Source organism: Sus scrofa, chromosome 2, assembly GCF_000003025.6.
Source record: "Sus scrofa isolate TJ Tabasco breed Duroc chromosome 2, Sscrofa11.1, whole genome shotgun sequence".
NCBI lineage: Eukaryota > Metazoa > Chordata > Mammalia > Artiodactyla > Suidae > Sus > Sus scrofa.
In genome coordinates, this window is record NC_010444.4 from 4,111,957 (window position 1) to 4,134,579 (window position 22,623).

The 22,623-nt window shown below is 58.1% G+C and overlaps 1 protein-coding gene and 1 long non-coding RNA gene across 3 annotated transcripts; one reads left to right on the top strand and one right to left on the bottom strand.

Annotated features, from left to right (window-relative positions):
* Positions 8,865–11,563, bottom strand: LOC110259230. Its single transcript, XR_002341415.1, has 3 exons — positions 11,365–11,563; positions 9,667–9,764; positions 8,865–9,108 (listed from the first exon to the last, which is right to left on the bottom strand). It is a non-coding gene; the product is annotated as an uncharacterized LOC110259230 (long non-coding RNA).
* Positions 11,830–20,982, top strand: LOC110259229 (mas-related G-protein coupled receptor member F). Of its 2 annotated transcripts, XM_021082691.1 has the most exons (4): positions 11,830–12,022; positions 12,861–12,997; positions 15,906–16,014; positions 19,160–20,982. In XM_021082691.1, the coding sequence occupies exons 3-4, from the start codon at positions 15,967–15,969 to the stop codon at positions 20,147–20,149; spliced, it is 1,038 nt and encodes a 345-aa protein (XP_020938350.1). In that variant the 5' UTR covers positions 11,830–12,022; positions 12,861–12,997; positions 15,906–15,966; the 3' UTR covers positions 20,150–20,982. The 2 variants fall into 2 exon arrangements, with proteins under 2 accessions (XP_020938350.1, XP_020938349.1); XM_021082690.1 differs by having other exon boundaries at positions 11,830–12,997.

Sequence of the window (22,623 nt, forward strand, 5' to 3'; positions counted from 1 at the left end):
CGGGGTGGGGGTGCCGTGCTGGAGAGAAGGCCCCGGGGGAGCCGAATGAGAGCCTGGGAGAGGCGGGGGCCGCGTCAGGCTTCGGGTGGACTCCGGAGCCTCTCCGGGTCAGGCAGGCACACATCCTCCTGCGCGGGGAGCTGGGATGGGGTCTGAGCTGTTTGCATGGTGATCCCGAGAGCCTGGCCGGGGAAGTAGGACGTTGCAGAAGGAGTAGCGTCAGCCGGTAGCCACAGGGCTCAGTCCCCGTGGGGACCTTGGAGGACAAACCTAAGGGCATCCGTCCATCGAGGGGTGAGGAATCGGTGCTCCCCCAACTCAGTGACACGGCCACTGTCTGGGGCCGCTCCGAGGGTGTGAGTTTCCCAGCCCAGAGAGGTGCCAATGCTGATGGGATGACACCAGCAGACTGTCCTGGACCAGTGGATGCCACCAAGATACGAGCCAGCACGGAAGGCATCCTCCTTCACGAGTCTGTGCAGAGCTCAGACCCTCCCACGCACCCCTATTCACGAGCACCCTGATGCGCCCAGCCCGGGCCACACACTGAGGCACAGCCATGAGCACACACTCAAGCCTCCCCTCTTGGAGGTGATGTCTCATCAAAAAGCTCAAAAATAATACGGGCACAGAAGGGAGGTAAAAAGCACGCACTGGATTCATGCACAAAGGGACTGATGGACGGAGAAATAAAATTCGCAGATCCATACAAGGACGTATTATTTTGCTGTTAAAAGGAAAGAGGGAGTTCCCTGGTGGCCTGGCAGTTAAGGACCTGGCATTGTCGTTGCCATGGCTCGGGTTTGACCCCTGGCCTGAGAACTTCCGCATGCTGCAAGCACTCCCCCCCCACCCCCCAAAAAAGGAATGAAGTGCTGAATCTTGACATAAAGACACTATGTGGAAAAATCAGATACGGAAGGCCACGTACTGTAGGATTCCATTAATATGGAAGGGTCCAGGAGAGAGAAATCCACAGAGATGAAGGCAGATGAGTGGGGTTCAGTGCCTGGGGAGGGCGGGGTCGCATGGAGAGAGATGGCTAATGGGTAAGAGGTGTTTTGTTTTGTGTTCTTTTCTTTCCTTTTGTGGCTGCACTTGTGGCATGTGGAAGTTCCTGAGCCAAGGGTTGAACCTGAGTCACATGTTTGCCCTCTGCCACAACTGTGGCGACGCTGGACCCTCAACCCACTGAACCAGACCAGGGATCGAACCGGCCACGTCACAGAGACAAGCCAGCTCAGTAACCCACTGTGCCACAGCAGGAACGCCTAGAGGTTTCTTTTCAAGTTGATGAAAATGACCAGAAATTAGAGAATGGTGTCAACCATACAACCTTAACCATATACTCAAAATCATTGAATTATATACTTAAAAAGGGTGAGTTTTATGTTAAGCAACTTCCTTAAATCTCGATTCTAAGAAACACATGGGGGGCCATCTTTAGATGCTGTGTCAGGGAGGGCCTCTGGGAGGAGGTGACATTTCAGCTGGGGTTCTGAAGGATGAGGATGAGCTGGTCACGAGGCAGGGCAGGAGGGGGCATGGTGTATAGCGGGAGAGACAACGGGCTGAGGACAGTGAGCTCAAGGGCAGCGGGTCAAGGTGGAGCGAGTGTGTGGCAGCAGACCCCAGAGGGCGCAGCATCTCATCGCACCCGCTGAGAGCAGTGGGAAGGTGGCTGGAGGGTCTCAAGCTTGGGAGAGACACGATGGGATTTCGGCTCTTATGTTTTAATTTTTTTTTAACTTTTTTTTTTCTCCTTTTCCTGCCGCACCTGCTATATATGGAAGCTCCCAGGCTAGGGGTCGAATCAGAACTGCAGCTGCCGCCCTGCACTACAGCCACAGCTACACCAGATCTGAGCCGCATCTGCAACCCTACAGGGCAGTCTGCGACAACACCGGATCCTTAACCCACTGAACGAGGCCAGGGATTGAACCTGCAACCTCGTGATTCCAGTCTGGTTCATTGGCACTGAGCCACAACGGGAGCTCCTGCAATTTATGCATTTTAAGTGCGGTGGGTGGGGGTAGGTTAGAGGGGGCCAGGAGGCAGACACCCCCAGAAGGCCAGATGCCCCCTGGGGATCACTTGGGACTGGGGTTACCCAGAACAAATGAGTTCTCACCCCCATCCCTTAAGAGGGGCTGTGGCAGGTCGCTCGATCCAAGTGCCATTTGCAGCATCTGAAAGGTATCCTTGCTCTTGGATGATGAACCCCAGGTGGAGAGAGGAAAGCTCACAGCACAGAGAAGGGGCTCAGCCGGAGGCCCCGAAGCAGCCCAGACTCGGCTGGCTCACTGCCAGGCCAGCTGCCCAGGCTCCGCAGCCGGGCCCATGGCCCAGACCCAAAGGGCAGAGGCCACCAGGGCCAGGAAACCTGGAAGGCCCTAGTGGTTGTCCAGCCTGGGGAGGGTGGGTCCTGCCTGGCTGGCCAGGAATCTAAGCCAGGCTAGGGGACCTGGCAGGTCACAGTCAGGTCTGTTTGTCCAGGTCTGTTCTGCGGGTGGAGGGGAAGTCCCTACACGCCTCAGAAACACGTGAGTCCCTCGGAGAGCTGGCCAGGTCCCAGCAGCCAGAACCGGGAAGCCTCTGGGAGAGCGAAGCCAAGGGAACTTCGATTTCCTTCGGAGCTGGCTGAGGGCGCCCCCGCGGATCACTTTCACCCCACATCAAGCATCCCCTGGGTACCAGGTCCTGGCCGGGCTTCGTGAAAGGCCTTCCTGGAGGAGGAGACGTTTGAGCTGGGCCCTGAAGGATGGTGGGAGTTTTCCAAGAAGTAGCAGGTAGAGAGAAGCCAGGAGCACAGACCTAGAGGTTGGAAAGGGCCTGCGCAACCAGGGACCTGAGCAGCCCGCGACAGGGGGTGGAAAGCTGTGGGGGACTTTCCAGGAGGGGCAAAGCCCTGGAGTCTCTCTGCCGAGAGCCCCCTGGACTGGGCTGACCCCCTAACTGGTTCAATTCCTCCGGGTCTCCCAGCTTCCAGCTTGGCTGAGTCCACCTGCTCGGGATCCCTGAGGCCCTTCCCCAGGTGAGGCTGCAGAAGGCACAGGTGACAACAGAGGGGAGAGAACCCCAAATTTCTACAGGGAGGGACTTGGGTGCCGTTCAGAGCCAGATGGACGAGCATTCACCTGGGCGACGGCTCCCACAATCTCGGGAGACAGCAGTAAGGGCACGTGGTGCTGGGGCAGGTTCACAGCCAAGTTACTAGAGCACCAGAAAACCTCCGTGACTGCCCTTTGAAAGCCCATATCCCAGAATTCCGGTTAGTGGCTCAGCAGTAACGAACTCCACTAGTGCCCATAAGGACGCGAGTTCAATCCCTGGCCTCACTCAGTGGATTAAGGATCCTGTGTTGCCATGAGCTGCAGTGTAGGTTGCAGATGCGGCTCGGATCTGGTGTTGCTGTGGCTGTGGTGTAGGCCGGCAGCTGCAGCTCCGATTCAGCCCCTAGCCTGGGAACGGCCATATGCCGCAGGTGCAGCCCTAAAAAGCAAAGCAGAAAGAGAGAAAGAGAGAGAGAAAAGTCTCCAAAAACTTGGGGAAATAAGCATATTAGGTGGATTAATTGTGTATGACTACTCGCCCAGGCCCTAACTCTGCCCCTAGGAGGGCCCTTCACCAAATCTGTGAGGCATCCGTCGTTCGGGGGTGGGGGGGGAACACAGCCTGCAGAAAGGCTTCGTGGCTGACCTCTGCGGGCCAGGAGTGACCTTGGGAGACGCTGCCTTTGAAATGAGCTTCCCTTACAAAAACCCAGAGTCGCTTGAGACCTCTGGCTGTGGCTAATTGATCCCGAAGTGCCTGGGACTAAAACATTGGGTTTAATCCCATAAAATGTATGATATGCAACCATCTTGGACCTGAACTGCCATTTCCAATGGGCCTACCTGATAAATGAGCAGCCAAGTGAGATCTCGCTTGATTGGAATAAGCAAAAAAAAAAACCTAGATCTGATTCACAGGACCGTCAACTCACCCACCCTCTGATGACATCGGCGCCTTGGACCGGGTCAGCCAGAAACATAAACAATCCAGAAATCCTGGTCAGACACACGCATGTCAGGGGGTGGAATGCAGTGATGTTTCCAGCAGGACAATCGTCTGGGGCATTCGGAGACCGCCCCGCCACGAGGAAATACGAGTTGCTAGGCGGGCCAGCTCCCGCTGCCAGAAAAGCGCCACAATGCCGGGGGGCCTCTTTGGATTTGGGGATTGTTTGTTTGTTTGGTTTTTGTCTTTTTAGGGCCAAACCAGAGGCATATGGACGTTCCCAGGCTAGGGGTCGAATGGGAGCGGCAGCTGCCGGCCTACACCTTAGCCACAGCCCCACAGGATCCGAGCCCCATCTGCAACCTACACCACACCTCACGGCAACGCCAGATCCTTTAACCCACTGAACGAGGCCAGGGATCAAACCCGAGTTGAGTCCTCATGGATACTAGTCAGGTTCATTTCTGCTGAGCCACAGCGGGAGCTCCAGACTCTTCTCCTTTTGGAAACCAGCTCCTGGCTTGCTGCTGGGCCTAGCAGAGAGTAACAGTGAGAACGGGGGTTGCAAAATTACGGTCGATCTGAGCTGTGCATCTTGAGTTAGATGTTAGAACCTGAGCTGTGGACCATGGCACCCCACGGTCAAGGGGAAGGACACTCAGGAGATCAGACCTGAAGGCATAAGTCACTGCAGAAGCAGATGCTCAGGAGTTCACAGGTGGCCTGGCACTTAAGGACTCGGCATTGTCTCTGCTGTGGCTCGGGGTCAATCCCTGGCCCAGGAACTTCCCCATGCCACAGGTGTGCCCAAAACAAACCCCCCAAAAAGCAGATGCTCAGGAGTTCCCGCTGTGGCTCAGAGGGAATTAACCCGACTAGCATCCATGAGGACACAAGTTCAATCCTGGCCTCGCTCGGTGGGTTAAGGATTCAGCATTGCCGTGAACTGCGGTGTGGGTTACAGACACGGCTCGGATCCTGTCGCGAGACGCGTTTCTGCAGTATTTTCTCAGCCTCATTGCTGAAAACCCCATCTTGTCCTGCTTTACTTTATCCCACCTTCCTGCTTGAAAAACAGTCACAGTGACGGTGAATGACTTAAGCTTAAGAACAAAGACCTAGGGGAGTTCCCGTCGTGGCGCAGTGGTTAACGAATCCGACTAGGAACCATGAGGTTGCGGGTTCGGTCCCTGCCCTTGCTCAGTGGGTTAAGGATCTGGCGTTGCCGTGAGCTGTGGTGTAGGTTGCAGACGCGGCTCGGATCCCGAGTTGCTGTGGCTCTGACGTAGGCTGGTGGCTACAGCTCCGATTTGACCCCTAGCCTGGGAACCTCCATATGCTGTGGGTGGGGCCCTCAAAAGCAAAAAACAAAAAAGACAAATATGTCAGGATTCCACTCGTCTGATGTCCCAGAGTCATCAAGTTCACAGAGACAGACAGGAGAACGGTGGAGGCCAGGGGCTGGCAGGAGGGACGTTTGTGTTTAACGGGGACAGAGTTTCACTTTCGCCAGAAAAAAGGAGTTCTGGAGATGGATGGAGGTGCTGGTTGTACAACGTGAATGTACGTAATGCTGCAGAACTGTACCCTAAAAATTGGGTAAAATGGCACATTTTCTGTTATGCGTATTTGACCACAATTTATTTTAAAATATCCTGTTTTTTTCTTTTTTTTTTTGGCCATGCCCATAGCATGCAGCAGTTCCAGGGCCAAGAATTGAACTCACCCCACAGCAGTGACCACTCCGAATCCTTCACCGACAGGCTGCCAGAAAACTGCTTTGTTGTTGGTGGTGGTGTTTAAATTTTTTTTTTAATGACTTGAGATACACACACACCAACCTGTGTAATCTATTCAACTGACCCAGGCCTCAGGGGAAATTCCAGATCAAACAGCTGTACAAAGGAGCAGCACAATTCTGAGTTTTATCTGGAAAACAGCTCCTTGGGCCAGAAAGCTTAGGAAACGCGGCCTCACTGGAGCACTCAGACTTAAGAGCAGCTCTGCAACGCTGCCCTAGTTCCATGGAAAACGGTGACTAATTTGATGCAGAGTTCAAGGCATCTCTGGTCTTGCCACCCATAAGCATCTGTGACAGCCCCAGGGGAACAAAATGTCATCTCTATACTTAATGTAAAGTCACCTCTTGCCTGGCCCCTTCCCCGTTCCCCCAAATCAGGAGTGGGTTTACACGGGCCACCCTCACTGTCCATCCCAGCCAGTCCCCCCTCCCTGGAGCACCTGCCTATGTCTTACAAGCCTCTCTCGTCACCATAACCCACTGATGGAGGAGGGGCTTCAGCGAGCTGGGGCCCAGACCTCTCAAAGCCAGGCGGGAGCAATTCTCGTGATTCTCCCGTCTCACTCCTTTACCTCTGTGTCCCTCGTCCTGGGATCATCTCCCAAATACGCTACTTGCAGCCCTCCAACAAGTTAAGAATAATGGAAGAGGTGGGTGGGCCACGGCGGGCTGTCTGCGCCCCCTCCCCCGACCTCCCTGAGTGATCCTGGGTCAGAGGTCCCCCAGCTGCTGCACCCACACGGGTCTAGACTTCGTGCCCCAGCCCCAGCCACGTTCCCATATTAAACCTCTTATTTACCTGATAATGTGATCCACTCAGAAAGAGCGCGAGCGAGATGCTGCAAGGGAACCTATTAAAATACTTGGAGGGGAGTTCCTGTTAAGGCTCCGTGGTAAAGAACCCAACTAGTATCCATGAGGATGCGAATTCAATCCCTGGCTTCGTTCAGTATGTGAAGGATCCAGCATTGCCGTGAGCTGTGGTGTAGGTTGCAGATGCGGCTCAGATCCCAAGTTGCTGTGGCTGTGGTGTAGGCCGGCAGCTGCAGCTCTAATTCGACCCCTGGCCTGGGAACTTCCATATGCTGCAGGTGCAACCCTAAAAAGATAAATAGATAGATAGATAGATAGATAGATAGATAGATAGACAGACAGACAGACAGACAGACAGACAGACAGAATACAGGAAGGAGTTCCCACTGTGGCACAGTGGGTTAATGACCTGGCTTGTCTCTATGGCATTGCTGGCTTCATCTCTGCCTGATCCCTGGCCTGGGAATTTCCATACACTGTGGGTGTGGCCCCCAAAAATAAAATAAAATAAAAAATAAAGTACAGGGAAAGAAGCATACCAACCAGAGGGTATTTTTGGATCCTGATTCACACATGCAACCCTCTCCCATAAAAATAAACAAACACATAAGGAAGCAAACAAACACGGATCCCGGATACTGGTTGATTTTAAGGAATTACTGTTTATTACTTGTAGGAATGATCATGGCGGACTTTTAAAATGAAATGGTGGACCTTTCAAGGTTTCCTTGTTTTTCAGCGCCATGCTGGAGCAGTCACAGATCCGGTGAGTGACGACTGTGATTTGCTCTCAGGACGTTTGCTCGCAGGTGTGGGGGGAAGGGAGCAGGGTATAGACGGGCAGAGGCAGACCAGAGCTGGCGTCAAGACTGGCCGTGGAGTTTCAGGTGGGCAGGGCGGCAGGGCGACCACGGCTACACCGCAAGCTCTTTCCCCTACTACATCATTGTCTATGTATGCTCCTCACTGACTCCAGTTGGAATTCTTGCATTCACCTGTTTCTATTTATCACCTGCTCTTCTCTCCCCTCATGTCTGATTCCTCCACAATTCTTCCCCCAGCCCTGTTGTTGGTGTTCAGTAAATACGTGTTGAATGAAGATAAAAATGGATGGATTGATGGATGGATAAATGATGGATGAGGGAATGATAGATGGATGGACAGATAATGGATGGATGATGGATGGATGAACAGATGATGGATGGATAGATGGAGGTTGAATGAATGGGTGGATGGGTGAATGATGGATGGATGGATGGATGAATGATGGATGGAGGAATGACAGATGGATGGACGGATGATGGATGATGAATGGATGGATGGATGATGGATGGATGATGGATGGATGATGAATGGATGGATGGATGATGGATGGATGATGGATGGATAATGGATGGATGGATGGATGATGGATGGATAATGGATGGATGATGGATGGATGATGGATGATGGATGGATGATGGATGGATGATGGATGGATGGATAAATTAACAAATGAAAGAACAAAAGAATAGTCTTCCACATGCAGGACAGAAGAGAATATAGGCTTCTGCAAAGATTCCCAAGACACATATTCTATCACAGACTGTCCAGCCTGGCTGGAGGAGGGGAGAGAGGAGGAAGAAGAGCACTCTCCCCCATCAGGAAAGCCAGCAAGACCTTGGAGAGACCTTTTAATTGCTTGTTTGTTTATGCCACCCCGTGGCACACAGAAGTTCCTGGGCCAGGGATTGAACCCACACCACAGCAGTGACGACACCAGATCTTTAACCACTAGGCTACCCGGGAAGTCCTTAAAAGACCCATTTTTTTTGTTTCTTTGTTTGTTTGTTTGTTTTACAGCTGCATTCCTCAACATGTGGAAGTTCCCAGACTAGGGGTCGAATCCGAGCTGCCACTACGCCACAGCTGCTGAAATGCTGGATCCTTTAACCCACTGGCTGGGGGTCAGAATGCCTCTTCAGCAACCTGAGTTGCTGCAGTCAGCATCGTAACCCACTGGGCCACAGCGGGAACTCCCCTGGAGAGACCTTTTTAATATCAGGATTGAAACCAAAGGACCTCTAGGAGACCCAGACCACACACACAGCTCTCCTGGAGGAGCTTAATCAAGCAGAAGAGAGGGGCCTCAGACCTCAAAGAACCAGCCTATCACCATAAAAAGGACACAGCGCCAGTGAGTGAATACACAACTTAGAAGAACCTTGGAAACTTTATGGTGAATGAAAGAAAGAAGACACAAAAGACCATAAATTGCGTAATTCCTTTTCTATGAAATGTCCAGAACAGGTCAACCCATAGAGACGGAAAATAGATGAGTGGCAGGGGTGTGGGGGGCAGAGAGAGAGACTGCTAGGGAGCGTGTGCTTCTTTTTGGGGGGTGACAATGACATTCTCTCCACTGTGGTCATGGCTGCACAGCCCTGTGAACATACACGGAAATCACTGAGTCTCACTTTGTTTTGTTTTGTTTTCTTTTCTTTTTAGAGCCGCACCTGTGACATATGGAGGTTCCCAGGTTAGGGGTCGAATCAGAGCTGTAGCCGCCTGCCTACACCACAGCTCACAGCAACGCTGGATCCTTAACCCACTGAGCAAGGCCAGGGATCAGACCTGCGTTCTCATGGGTGCTCGTCAGATACGTTAACCACTGAGCCATGGAGGGAGCTCCCTAGTCGTACACTTTAAAGAGGTGAGTCGTTTGGTGTGTGACATTTATGTCAACAGACCTGCTGAGGAAAAGGCAGCACCAGCTTATCAGAGGTGGAGCAGAAGGTAGGACAAGGCACAGGGCCGAGGTATCATCAAACCCCCCACCGCCCTCTCCGTGGTACAGCTGGGAAAGTGACGCTCAGCTTTCCCCAGGATTGTCAGAGGCAGAGTGGGACCAGAACCCGGGGCTCCGCGGCTCCCCTCCCATCCCGATGCCTCTGTGCCCAGAGCTGGAAGCTAGACACGGAGGAGTCCCAGCACCCTACCGCCCACCCCCACCCCCCCAGCTCCAGTCCTGCAGATGGAGGCAGGAGGGGTCCAACAGATACGGAGATGCTCACGGGCCTGCACGTCCTCGTTTCCAGAATCTGGGCTTCCTGCCTCCAGGGGTCTTTATCTGCCTCCTTCATCAGTGGATTCCCAGGGCCTAGAACCGTACCTGGCACATAGAAGATGCTCAGTAAGTGCACATTGAATGAACGCGCAAAGTGGGCAAGGCTCTGAGGAGGACGTGCTCCCCCTCAGGCGGGCTCTGGCTCAGAGGACACGGCCAGTGGTGGCCGCAGGGGTCATTACCGTCACTGCACTGTCCCCTGAGCAGATGGACAAAGGGCAGCAGACAGGTGAGAACAGGAGGCAGAGGGAGATCCTGAGCCGGGAGAGGCCATTCAGAGCTGCCCAGCACGGGGGACTCATCCGAGCCTCTGCCCTCTCTGCCTCCCTCGGCCTCATCCAGCCCCCACTCACCTGCTCGCACCCCTCCTGCCTGAGGGCCTTCACTCATGCTGCTGCCTCGGATGCCTTCCTGCCCCTTCTTACCTGAATCACTGCTGCCCAGTTTTCCCCACCGGCTTTACGGTCACCTCCTCCAGGAAGCCGTCCTGATCTCCCTGGTGAGCCTGGCCCTGGTGCCTTCAGTTCTGGGCATCTGACTCTGGTCTGCTTCGAGCCTGATGTGGGCTCCCTTAGGGCCAAGAGCTCTCCTTGTCTGCCTGCTCACTCTCAGGGAGCACAGTACCCAGCCCCCAGCAGGTGCTCTGCAGTGTGAACAGGCCTCCCTGGGAGGCTCCGACCCACCATCCAGGGAGCTGCCGGGCAGCAAGGGACCACAGGAGGGCCCAGCAGAGGAGGGTCCTGGCCCGCACCTTTTTTTTTTTTTTTTTCTTTTTATGGCTGAACCTGTGGCATATGGACGTTCCCAGCCAGGGGTCAAATCAGAGCTGCAGCTGCCAGCCTACACCACAGCCACAGTGACACCAAATCCAAGCCATGTCTGTGATATACACCAGAGCTCACGGCAATGCCAGATCCTTAACCCACTGAGCGGGGCCAGGGATCAAACCTGCATCCTCATGGAGCCTAGTTGGGTGCTTAACCCTCTGAGGCACAACGGGAACTCCCTGGCCTGCACCTTTGTCAGGGGCATGGGACAGGATGGGAAACCACAGATTCCGCTTATGAGGCTCAAGGCAGTGGACCACTGAAAATAAATGTCCCTACTTTCTACTGGGAGGGGAGCAGGAGGGCACCTGATGGCTGGGTGGTGGCTGCTCAGAAGAACATAAGGACAGGAGTTCCCGTCATGGCTCCGTGGAAACAAATATGACTAGGATCCGTGAGGACGCAGGTTTGATCCCTGGCCTCACTCCGTGGGTTAAGGATCCAGCATTGCTATGAGCTATGGTGTAGGTCGCAGATGCAGCTTGGATCCTGCGTGGCTGTGGCTGTGGCTGTGCTGTAAGTCGGCAGCTACAGCTCCGATTGGACCTCTAGCCTGGGAACTTCCATATGCGGCGGGTGCAGCCCTAAAAAGACAAGAAAAAAAAAAAAAAAAAAAAAGAACATAAGGATGGAACAGGAGGGTCGGAAGTGCCAGGATGGTGTCTCGGTCTCCACGGGGCCGGCCACCTCCAAGTCGCCCTAAGCCTCGCTGAGGGAGGGAGGGAATGAATGACAACGATTCTAGGGTCACCAAGAACCTTCCCCCCCGGGGACCAGATCCTTACTCACTGCAGCTCCGCAAGTCATTATTTGCCCACCTGACAGATGAGGGATCCAGGCGGAGTCAGCCACGGTGAGAGGCAGCCCCAGTGTGGCCAGTGGGGCTCTCTCCCCGTCCCCGCAGGACCCAGCCTCCAGGCGGGAGGACCCTGGGTGGCCATGGGACACAGCAAACCCAGGCAAAGGATGGCTCTCCCGTTTACAAGCACCTCAAGTTAGTTTTGAAAGAAACCGATTTCCATACCAAATAAGGCGGTGGACTTCAGAGTCCGCTGCCCACTTCACACAATTCCTTTTAAGAGTCCAAACGCAATTACACTTGGAACTTGCCCGGATTGGCCTCCCCCTCTCCCCCCTGGCCTCCCCACGTAAACAAGCAGCCCAGCTGGGCCCCAGCTGGCCGGCCTGGAAGAAGGGGAGGGAGGGTCACACCGCTGCCTGCAGCCAGCCTCTCTCAGCCTTGGGCGTGGCCGTGAGCTTCAGCATCCTCCAGCTCCCCTCCCCTCCCTAAAAACGAAGGCCCCAGGAGCCCAGCTGCACCCTGCAGCGGAACAACCCCACCCGCATTGGATGTGGGGACATGGGGCTCCTCCAGGTGCAGGAGGCCAGCAGGAGGCCTGCAGCTCCAGGGCAGGTGCAGAGGCAGCTGATTTCTGGGTCCTGAAGATGCTCACCGAGGAACCCCCTCCAATCCGGGTACCATGCGTTCCGCAGGGAAAGCGCTGCTCAGAATTCCCTTGGGCTCCCCGGGCCATGAGAAAGTTGGTCCAGGGCAGGGAGGGCTTCCCTGCTCCCCCACCCAGGGGAAAGCCTCTCCCCACCATCCCCTGGCCCCTGCACCCCCCGCCCCAGGCTTTGGCTCCGTGCCCCAGGTCCCTGCAGGGGTGGGGGAGGCTGACTCATCCTCTTGCTGAGCGCACGCACCAGGCACCATGGCCCGCCAATTCCCCAGCGCTGTGATTTTCCACTTGCGCCATCTGATTGCTATTAGGGTTGGGGAAAGGGAATTCCTGGCTCCAGAAGCCCGCAGGGGGCCTGGGGTAGAAGGGGTACTGGGGTGCCGCCTGGGTGGCATGTCCATCCAGTTGTCCCCCCCCCCGCCTCTCCACCCCAGCCCTGGGGCCCTCAGCCTGTGGCCTCCCGGCTTCTCCTTACCAGAGCCCCTCAGTACATTTAAACAACCAGGTGGGGACACGCCCCTCCCAGGCCTGTGCCCCCGCCCCAAAAGAATGCCCAGCAGGGGCCGATGGAAGGCACTGGGCAGGTGGACAGCCTGGCGCCCTCTCCAGGCAGCCCTGCGGACCTGCAAATTCATAGCTGGACTCGGGCCACAGTGCTCGGGCCAGGGTGACATCACCAGGCAGAGAGCTGAGTTCCCAGTGGGGCTCTGGGGGGGCTCCCGAGTGGGGCATTCCTTCCCAAAGCCTCACCCCGGCTCAGCCCCTCCTCCTCCTCCCCCTCCCCGCCTCCTCCCCTGCCGGGCCTGGAATTGGGTTTGGGGCGGGTTACACTTCCAAAGCCACCTCCCCCGCAGGCAGGCAGATCTCTTCTCTGCTCTGAGTTCGTGTTTCCCGAGGCTCCGAGCCCTGGTGGTCAGCGACCAGAGGTGGGCATCAGGGGGAAATCCGCCCACGAAGCAGAGGCCCCCGAGGACCAGGCCAGCAGTTGCAGGTAGAGCACCATAGCGCCCAGGGCCCCCCGGGGGGGAAGGGGGGGTGGCAGGCCAGGACCCAGGGCTGCACGGTCAAGGCCAGGGCGGGGAAGGAGAAAGACGTGAGCACCTTGAGTCTGGCGGTCCCCAGAAATGACATGGCCCCAAGCAGGAGCCCTGAGACCCCAGAGCAGTGGTGTCACCACCAGAGAAGGACCTCCCGTATGCAGCACTTCCAGGGCCCCAGGAGTCCCAGGGACACGGGGCAGCTTTGCGAGTCCCCCTCCGGTGTGTCGGGCCCCCAAGCTGTCCTCAGCTTCCAACTCCTGCTCCGGCCCCTGTGGGTGGGCGCTCCCCCCCTCTCCCTCCCCACCCTCGCCAGCGTGCTTTCTGGAAGGGCAGGAAGGGAACACCCAGCAGACAGTGTCCCAGGCGTGATGGCTCCCACTGCTGTCATCCACACGGACCACACTGCCCTCTTTCCACGGAGCTTGAGCCCGGGGAAGCTGTGGGACCAGCCCTGGGGTGGACACCGAGGGATCAGCCACTGGAGGTTGACAGCTGCATCCCACCTTCCCCCGGGGTGGGCAGTGCCTGATGGGGTGCTGGTGTTGGATGAAGACAATTCATGAGACCTTCTGGAAGGTCTGCTCTATGTCTGGGGGAAGTGACAGCCGCAAGCCCACCTTAGAGACAGCGCTCTCGGGCACATCACAGGTGGACAAGGAGAGGGGGACAGAGGCCAGGGTGGGTTTGGAGCTGGGCGTGGTGGGTGGGGGTGACAAAAGGAGATGAGGAGCTTCTGGAGGCTGGAGAGGCAGACAGGTAGCTGGGGGCCCATCCCTGGGCGTGGCTTTGAGGGGATAGTCAGGAGCAGGCTGAGCTGGCCACATTTTGCGTCGGCTTTGGCCAGAGCTGGTTCTGCTACAGGCCGGAGGAGCACACATGCTCGCACACACCCTATACACATGTCACACACATGTGTTGCTTTGGTTCATGTGGGCTCCAGCTTGGCTTCCAGATCTCTCTGCACAAGGGCAGAAGCTTCTCAGAGGGCTGGTGGCAGGGCAGCAAGGGCTCAGAGATACACGGGGACACCCTCCCCTCCAACCAGCAGAGATGAGCTCAGGCCCCCCTCCATGCGCAGCCCCAGCCGGCTGCCCTGGGGCATCTGTCTCACCCGGGTCTAGCCTGGCAGAGGCCCTGGGGGCCACGCCTGGGGCCCAGACCTAGGAGTTGCCTTGTGTCTGGAAGGGCGGTAGAGAAGAGTGGAGCAGTGGAAGAGCAGGGTGGAAGCGCCTGCGGGTAGGGGTGGGGGAGAACACCCCAGGCCAGGAAGGGTGGGGGTGGGGCAGGTAGCTTGGAGGTCGCAGTTATCAGGACAGCCTGGGCAAGCCCCAGAGCGTGAAGCATGAGGCCTCTCTGTGGCCAGTGGGGACAGTGACCCAACTAGACTTCCACGGGGGCGGGGGGGGGGTGCGAGGCGGGTACGTAGTAACATCTCTGCCCACCCCATCAACCCTCCCCATCTGTCAACCCAGCTGCGCACCCCTCCGGAGCTGCTCATTTGTTCTCGCACACGAGGGCTCCCAGCCCGCGAGCAGCCACCCCCGGAGAACCAGCACAAGCCGCACGCCCCCGGGGTCCTGCTCGCTACTCTTCTGGGCGGCGCCAGAAGGCCAAGGGTTAAAGAGGGGCGGGCCGCTCGCGGGGACCGCCTCCCCACGCAGCCAATGACCGGCGTCTGCCCGGCCCCGCCCTCCCGGCCCGGGGCGGAGGGGCGCGCGCGTGGCGGCTGGGTCTCAGGGCCAAGCAAGGAATTCCGGGGGAGTCAGGAGGAGGCGCCCAGCAGCCCGAGGCCTGGTTGTGCCCCCTCAGGGCCCCTCCTCCGCTCACAGCCTCAGTTTCCTCCCATCCAGGGGTCCCCACAATGGGTCCCCACAGTGAGAGGGATGGGTGCTTGCCGGCGAGTTGGGGGACAGAAGGCAATTCGAGGGGCCCCAGGGCGGGTAGACCAATCAGCTCTAGGCAGCCAGAGTGGACACGACGCAAGCGGGGACGCCCCCTCCCCGGCCTGTCGCTTCTCCCAGACCTCCTGACCTGCAGTCCTGGCCTAGCCTAGCTGCCCCTCCTCCAGCCTGGACAACGAGCCACCACCAGTGCCTGGAAGCTGGCCCCTCCTGCCCCCGCAGCTGCTGTAGTCCTGCAAAAACACAAATCTGCAAAGCTGCAGCGTGCGCGGCGGTTATAGTGTGTGTCCCAGGCAGGTGACCTCACCTCCCTACCCTCCTCATAGGGAGGTGACTACACCTGCCTGATAGCTGGTACCCAGGACCAACAGGAGGCTGGGTGTAGGCCAGCTGTTACTCACTGACACAGGGTTGATGGTGGTGACAATGATACTGCTGCTGATGGGGCTGCCCTGCCTTCCAGACCCGTGCAGGGGAAAGACCAGACCTTGGCATGTTACAGACACAAGGCAGGGGCAAAAGCCTCCTCCTCCAGGAAGCCTTGCTTCCACTTTCCCTCCCGGGACTGACTGCCTGGAACCCCTGTCTGGGCACAAAGGATGGGCCCAAGAAATGTGTGTGGGCAAAAAAGTGTATACCTCCAGAAGCATCTGGCTCCAGGAATCTCAGACCAAGTGGGAAAGGAGAGGGGCTTCTTTCCCAGGAGGTGTCACTAGGATGCCGGCATGGGGGTGAATGAGGACACCCCCTCCCTGGAGAAGGAGAGGGTGGTCCACGCAGATGTGACCTGCTCTGAGCTCTGCGGGAAGCCCCGTGCTTCCCACAAAGCCCAGCCTCCGAGGAGCCAGGGATGGCTCATCAGGCTGATGTCTGATGAGCAGCCCCAGGGGCCTGGGGAAGGGTCTGCGGGGGACTGGAGAATGGCGCGGACCTGATGGGGCCCTTTCTGCCTTGCCAGGTGTGCAGGCCAGTGAGCCACGAGCAGAGCCGTGAGGAATCTGGACTCGCCAGGCCTGGAGATGGCTGGAAACTGCTCCTGGGACGCCCATCCCACCAACAGGAACAAGGCATGTGCCACCATCGGCTCCCGTCCGAGGGGGCTCCTCAGCCTGGGTCTGCAGGACGGGTGCAGTGGGAGGGGGCAGACCCAGGCCAGCATCTCCCACTCAGATGCACTCTGCCACCCAGGCCCCATCCTCTAGCTCAGGACAGACAGGCGGGCAGCAGAGCCCTCTGGGCAGGTGGCCTGGCACGGGTTACCAGGTGCTTCGGACCCCCCGTACCTTCATCCCTGGACACCCTCGACTCCTGTCCCTGCAGACCTAGGGGCGTCTGTCACCAACCTTCTGAGGCCTCATCATCTCCTCCCTGGGGAGACAGGGCATTCAGCTCTTTCCCATGGTCAGGCCCTGCCAGGAGGCCCTGCGAGGCTGGCCCTGAGGTCACATGCTCCACGGAGCTCTGGGCCACCCTGCCGGCGTCAGCTAAGGCCAGGGTCCACTAGTCAGTTTACCTCCCACATCCAGGGACCAGCAGTGGCTGAGATTCTGCCCCCATCAGGCTCAGGCACCCCCTCTGCCCTCCTTGCACGTGCCCCCAACTCCTCTGAGGCCCTTGAAAACACTAGACTTTTCCTCTGGAATCCTGGGCAAAACGCTCTCAAGTTGGAAGGATCCCTTGAGTTTGCGGACTGCAACGTTTGAGAAAACTAAGGCTCATATCCGTGTAACTTGACCAGGGGTGAGTCCAGAGGTCGGGGCGGAGCTGGGCATTCCTGCCCAGGGCCCCGGACCCCAGCCCCCCTGGCATTTCCCCACCATGCCCGCAGCCCTTTCCTGCCTCCAATGGGGTCCACTGTGGAGTGGCAGCCATGAGAGGCAGAGATGGGACTGGCTCCGAACACTCCAGAAATCCCCAGAGAAAAGGCAGAGCCCAGGGAGGGGAGCAGGCTCCAGGACAGGCATTTTACCAGGTGGCATGTGGCTGGGTTGGCAGCTGCGTGCCCAGTCACTCACTGGCCCTTCCCCTCTGACTCCGAGGAGAGGATGGCAGATTTTTCCCAGCCTCAGCGAGAGGCACTGAGTAATCTGATCTGTCAGATGCAACCTTGCAGCCCAGCTCCCTCCAGCAGCAGAGGTGGTCCTCTGGGGGCTCCTTTACACCCTGAGCTGCCTAAATTACTGGGTCTGCTCCCCAGCGGCGAGGAGGCTCGCGGGAGGCTCGCGGGAGGCCACAGGGTGGCCTGGTGTGGTCAGAGCCACCAACAGGAAAGGCTGAGCAAAGAGCAGGCTAAGGGGATTGAGGGGTGACCAACAGACAAATGTGGAGCCAATGCATATATTTAGAGGATGCTGGATAGTGGATAGGACTCCCTACCCTGACTTCACGGAGTCTCTCCAAAGTTTGGCAGCACCCCGCAACCCCTCCTTGCAGACTCACCTTGACCTGGGCCAGGCCAGAAGGTCCCTCCGTTGGTTAAAGGGTGCCAGGCCCAAAGAGCAGTCTTTCGGGTCCTAGCTTTCTGCCCAGTTTTCTTCTAGGGACATCTAGAAAGGGGCAGAATGGTCCTGCTTCAAGAAACTTCCTGTTTGTTTGTTTGTTTTGCTTTGTTTTGATGGGAAGAGAGTCATGAGCAATGGGAAATGATACCCAGCCTTAGATCAGGGGGAGGCCAGGTTCCGACGGGATAGAGTGCTGGGATGGATTAGTGATGTCTGCCAGGGTGTGGGAGGGGGAGTGACAGTGCTCTGGGCAGCCTTGGCCACTTGGAATGAGAGGTCAAAGTCAACAGCCTGAGAACCAAATGCAACTTGTAGCTATGTTGTGTTTGGCCCACACAGTATTCTTTAAATGTGGACATTTAAAAATCAGGATAGTTCACATTACGATCTAGAGTTCTGGCGTCTCTGGGGAGTGGGAAAAGGCTGGCCCATCACTCAGCCTGCTGTCCCCCCTGGCACCTACCGGCTAGAGCAGGACAACTGCCCACTTGTGCAGGACGGGTGCCCTCCGCTTGCCTCCAACCTCCTCAGTTGCCATGGTCGTGCACCTACCCACCTTCGTGCCTTTATATGCCCGCCTAGACCCTGCCGGCAGGACTGATTTACCAGCAGGACTCATACGGCCAGGCCCATGTCAAAATACCGAAGTGCTCCCCACGGCTCTGTAAATGCCTCAAGTGTCTCCCCCTCTGAGGACCCCCTCGTTCCTCATGACCCAGAAATCCAAAGGGTCACCCTGGCCCAGCAGGGGACAACCTCTGATGCCCCAGTTCTCTCTAATCCCACTGTGGGTCAGCGTCCAGTTTTGTTTTGGTAACTTGCAAGTGATCTTATTTTTTTTTTGAAATAAACATGTTCCTGTGTTAGCGTGAAAAATTGCAAGTGTGCAGAAATTTTGCATACGCCTTCACCAATGCTGTCATTGCTAGCCTATTGCCACGTGGACTTTCTCTCTGTGTGTAGTCTCTAGCTAGACTGTCTTTCCCAGAACCATGTGAAAGTAAACGGCAGGCACCAAGCCCCTTGGCCCCCCGTAGCCTGTATCTCTGAAGAACAAGGATGCCTCCAAACACAGGCACAGTACATTTTCCTATTCAGAAAGCGTCGCATTGGTGCCACCCTGTTCTCTCTCCATAGTCCGTGTCCGCGTTGCCCCACTCGTCCCCATAAGAGCCTCTACTGCAGTGGTTAGAGCCACTCTACAGTCCAGGCTGACAGCCCTGCGTTTATTGGTCACGTTCTTTTGTTTCCTTCAATGTGGAAAGGTTCCTGGGGCTTTTCTTCATCTCGCTTTACAAGGACATGTTCTAGCCAGTGGGCGGCCAGGTACTCTTATGAAGGACTCATTATTTCCACTCCTATAGACAGCTCGCTCCAGGCTCTGGGGAACAGAGTGGTGGCCAGATCAGGGGTGTCTTCTGCTCCAGCTGGAGCCAATTCGTTGCTCCAGGGCCAAGTCTGTAATCAGGACCAGCACACCTGGGCTGGGCTGTGGGTTTGGGGGTGGAGCCCAGCACACCTGGACGCAGGTGCGGGTCTGAGGGTGGGGCCCAGCACGCCTAGACGCAGGTGCGGGGCGGGGGGCGGGGCCCAGCACAACTGGACGCAGGTGCGGGGCGGGGGGCGGGGCCCAGCACAACTGGACGCAGGTGCGGGGCGGGGGCGGGGCCCAGCCAGCATCCTCAGGTGTTTCCCCTCCACGCCTGCGCAGATGTGTCCCGGCGTGAGCGAGGCCCCGGAGCTCTACAGCCGCGGCTTCCTGACCATCGAGCAGATCACCATGCTGCCGCCGCCGGCCGTCATGAACTACATCTTCCTGCTTCTCTGTCTGTGCGGCCTGGTGGGCAACGGGCTGGTCCTCTGGTTCTTCGGCTTCTCCATCAAGAGGAGCCCCTTCTCCATCTACTTCCTGCACTTGGCCAGCGCCGACGTCGGCTACCTCTTTAGCAAGGCCGTGTTCTCCGTCCTCAACACCGGCGGCTTCCTGAGCACCTTTGCCGACTACGTCCGCGCCGTGTGCCGGATCCTGGGGCTCTGCATGTTTGTCACCGGCGTGAGCCTCCTGCCAGCCATCAGCTTGGAGCGCTGCCTGTCGGTCCTCTTCCCCCACTGGTACTGGCGCCGCCGGCCCAAGCGCCTGTCCGCCGTGGTGTGCTCCCTGCTCTGGGCCCTGTCGCTCCTGGTCACCAGCATCCACAACTACTTCTGCGTGTTCCTGGGCCACGAGGCATCCGGATCCGGGGCGGGCTGCAGGCACATGGACACCTTCCTGGGCATCCTGCTTTTCCTGGTCTTCTGCCCGCTCATGGTGCTGCCCTGCCTGGCGCTCATCCTGCAGGTGGAATGCCGGGCCCGGCGGCGCCAGCGCTCCGCCAAGCTCAACCACGTCGTCCTGGCCATGGTCTCCGTTTTCCTCGTGTCCTCCATCTACTTAGGGATCGACTGGTTCCTCTTCTGGGTCTTCCAGATCCCGGCCCCCTTCCCCGAGTATGTCACCGACCTGTGTATCTGCATCAACAGCAGCGCCAAGCCGGTCGTCTACTTCCTGGCCGGAAGGGACAAGTCGCAGCGGCTATGGGAGCCCCTCAGGGTGGTCTTCCAGCGGGCCCTGCGTGATGGGGCCGAGCTGGGGGAGGCCGGGGGCGGCACGCCCAACACCGTCACCATGGAGATGCAGTGCCCCTCGGGCAACGCCTCCTGAGAGGCCGGCGCCCCCGCAGGGCAGGCAGGGGCCTCCAGAGGCCCTTTGCAAAGGGACAGGAGCTGGGTGTGTGCCCTGGTGCCCAAGCTCAAGGAGAAAGGTCTGTGCCCGTCCCGCGTGCTCCCTGGGCTGAGGCTCCGGGGTGGCCAACTGCAAACACAGGGACACAGACCCTGTGGCCCCGCCAGGCTCCCCCAGCCACCCCCTTTCCAAGACCCAGTGTACCGAAGGTGCCCCTGGTGGGGGCGGCAGTTGTGGGGTTCCTCCTCGCCCCAGGCTGGCCAGGCTGGTCAGGAAAGGAGAAGAGGGGGTCCCCCAGCCCCACCCACCTCCTGCCTCTTTAGTCAGGCCTCCTTGAGAAGTTCACGGCCAGTGTGGTCGCCCATCAGGCCAGCAGTCTCGTCCTGCCATTAGGACACCTGCTCTCTCCATTCTGTCCTCTCTGGAGAGGGTTCTCCTTAAGCTGCCTTGTAGCTCAGTCCTTCTGCTGACCACGTCCCTGCCACTGGCGCATCCTTCAGTGACTGAAACGGGGGACTTTCTGTCACAGCGAGCCTCTGGACTCGGAAAGGACCCCTCAGCCAGCTTGGCTGGGTGACCCTCTTTTCTGACGCCGTGCTGGCCAGAGTGTCCGAGCTGCCATCCGCCTGGTCCACAGGGCTCGACGGGCCATCCAGGCAGCCTCTAGGCTCCGGCCCCCACCCAGCAGTGGGCACTGGCTCTGCCTGGTGCCCCCCAGCCTGCCTGCAAGCACAGTGGCCCAGCGGAGCAGATGGCAGTTTTATGAGGGACAGGAAATGCCTATCAATAAACGTTTTCTATCTTGCACTGAAGAAGGCTCCCTGCCCTCTGTCTGGTCCCTGTTCTTGTGCCCACAGTGAGAATCCCAGGGCAACCGAAGCCCGGATGGGGCAGCCTGTGTGTACACCTCAGATCTTGCACCGCTCTCCCGGCTGGCCTGTCTACACCCTGGTGCACCCCTCTCCTGGCTGGCCTGTCTACACTCTGGCGTGCCCCCTGTCCTGGTAGGCTGGCCACTCCTCTTGCTGGAGGGCGTCCCTGGGAGCTCACCTCTTCCTCAGGGGCCCCCACCCCAGGCCTCCAGCCCTGAGCCCCTTCCCCGTGGGGAGCTGCCCCCCACCCAGAAGCTCCACAGGCCCGCTGCCTGCTGCTGCGGCTCAGGACCCAGGCCAAGTTGGGGCATGGGCAGCCCTCGCCCACTAGCAAGGCCTGGAGACCAGGACAGGGCTGGGCCCGAGTATGAACACGCGGGGGCCCTGGTGAGGGATGGGCTCCAGGAATCGGGGTCTTTCCCAGGCCCCGGGACCCCGCAATCTTTCCAGGAGCCACACACGCCCCAGCCCTGCCCACCACTCCAGCCCCCAGGGGGCTTCCACACCCACCCCCTCCCTTCTGTGCCAAAGGCTCTGGGCAAATAGAGGGGAGAAGGCATAGACCCCCACACAGGAGCCTCGGGCCTTGACCACTTTCCTCCTCCATCCTTTGGTATTTAATTAGTAAAGTGGCCGCCCTGCAGAGTGGGGTCATGTGACTGCCCTGCCCCCGCCCCCCCGCAAGCATCACAGCCGGGGCCACCCAGCAGCATATGGAGGTTCCCAGGCTAGGGGTCGAATCCGAGCTGTAGCCACCGGCCTACACCAGAGCCACAGCAACGCGGGATCCGAGCCGCGTCTGCAACCTACACCACAGCTCACGGCAACGCCGGATCCTTAACCCACTGAGCAAGGCGAGGGATCGAACCCGCAACCTCATGGTTCCTAGTCGGATTCGTTAACCACTGAGCCAAAACAGAACTCCAAGCCTCTTTCTTCCCGGTGTCCAGTAAAGGCAGGAAGCCCAGGGTCCCCAAGCATCACAGACGGTTACCCTAAAATTGCCCAGGGTCTGGCCTCCCCTGACAACTGCCCATACCTACTAGGAGCTTCCAGGCGGTCGGACAAAGAACGAACCCTTGTTCCCCTGTCCCCACGCTGCCCTGCCTGTTACCAGGCAGACTTCCCAGCGCAGGATAGGCGGGGTGGGGCGGGGGTGAGGGGGGGTGGCCTCGGGCGGGACAGAGAGCTTCAGTTTTTCAGACTTCCTGTCGCCGCTGTCTCTACAAACATGAGCAAGTGGGGAAGCAGCCTTTTAGATCAGGCAAGGGATCAAACGGCCAAGTTTGGAAAGCCGAGAGCAAAGCCTCCAGGAGGCCAGGGGCTGCCACCCGCAAACCCCGGGGCCTGGGTCTGCAGTGGCTCCGTTTTCCGCACACCACAGTCAGGCCTCAGAGGGGAGCGGGGCGGACACTGAAGGCAGGACATTCATGCCAACAGCCAGTCCCAGCACTGGCGGATAGGGCAATGACTGCTGGGTCTTGAGGCCCTACTATGTGCGGCAGGCCCTGGGCTGAGAGCTGCACGTACAAACCTCATTTAATTTTCACGCCAAGAGCTCCGAGGTACAGCAGCAGCTGT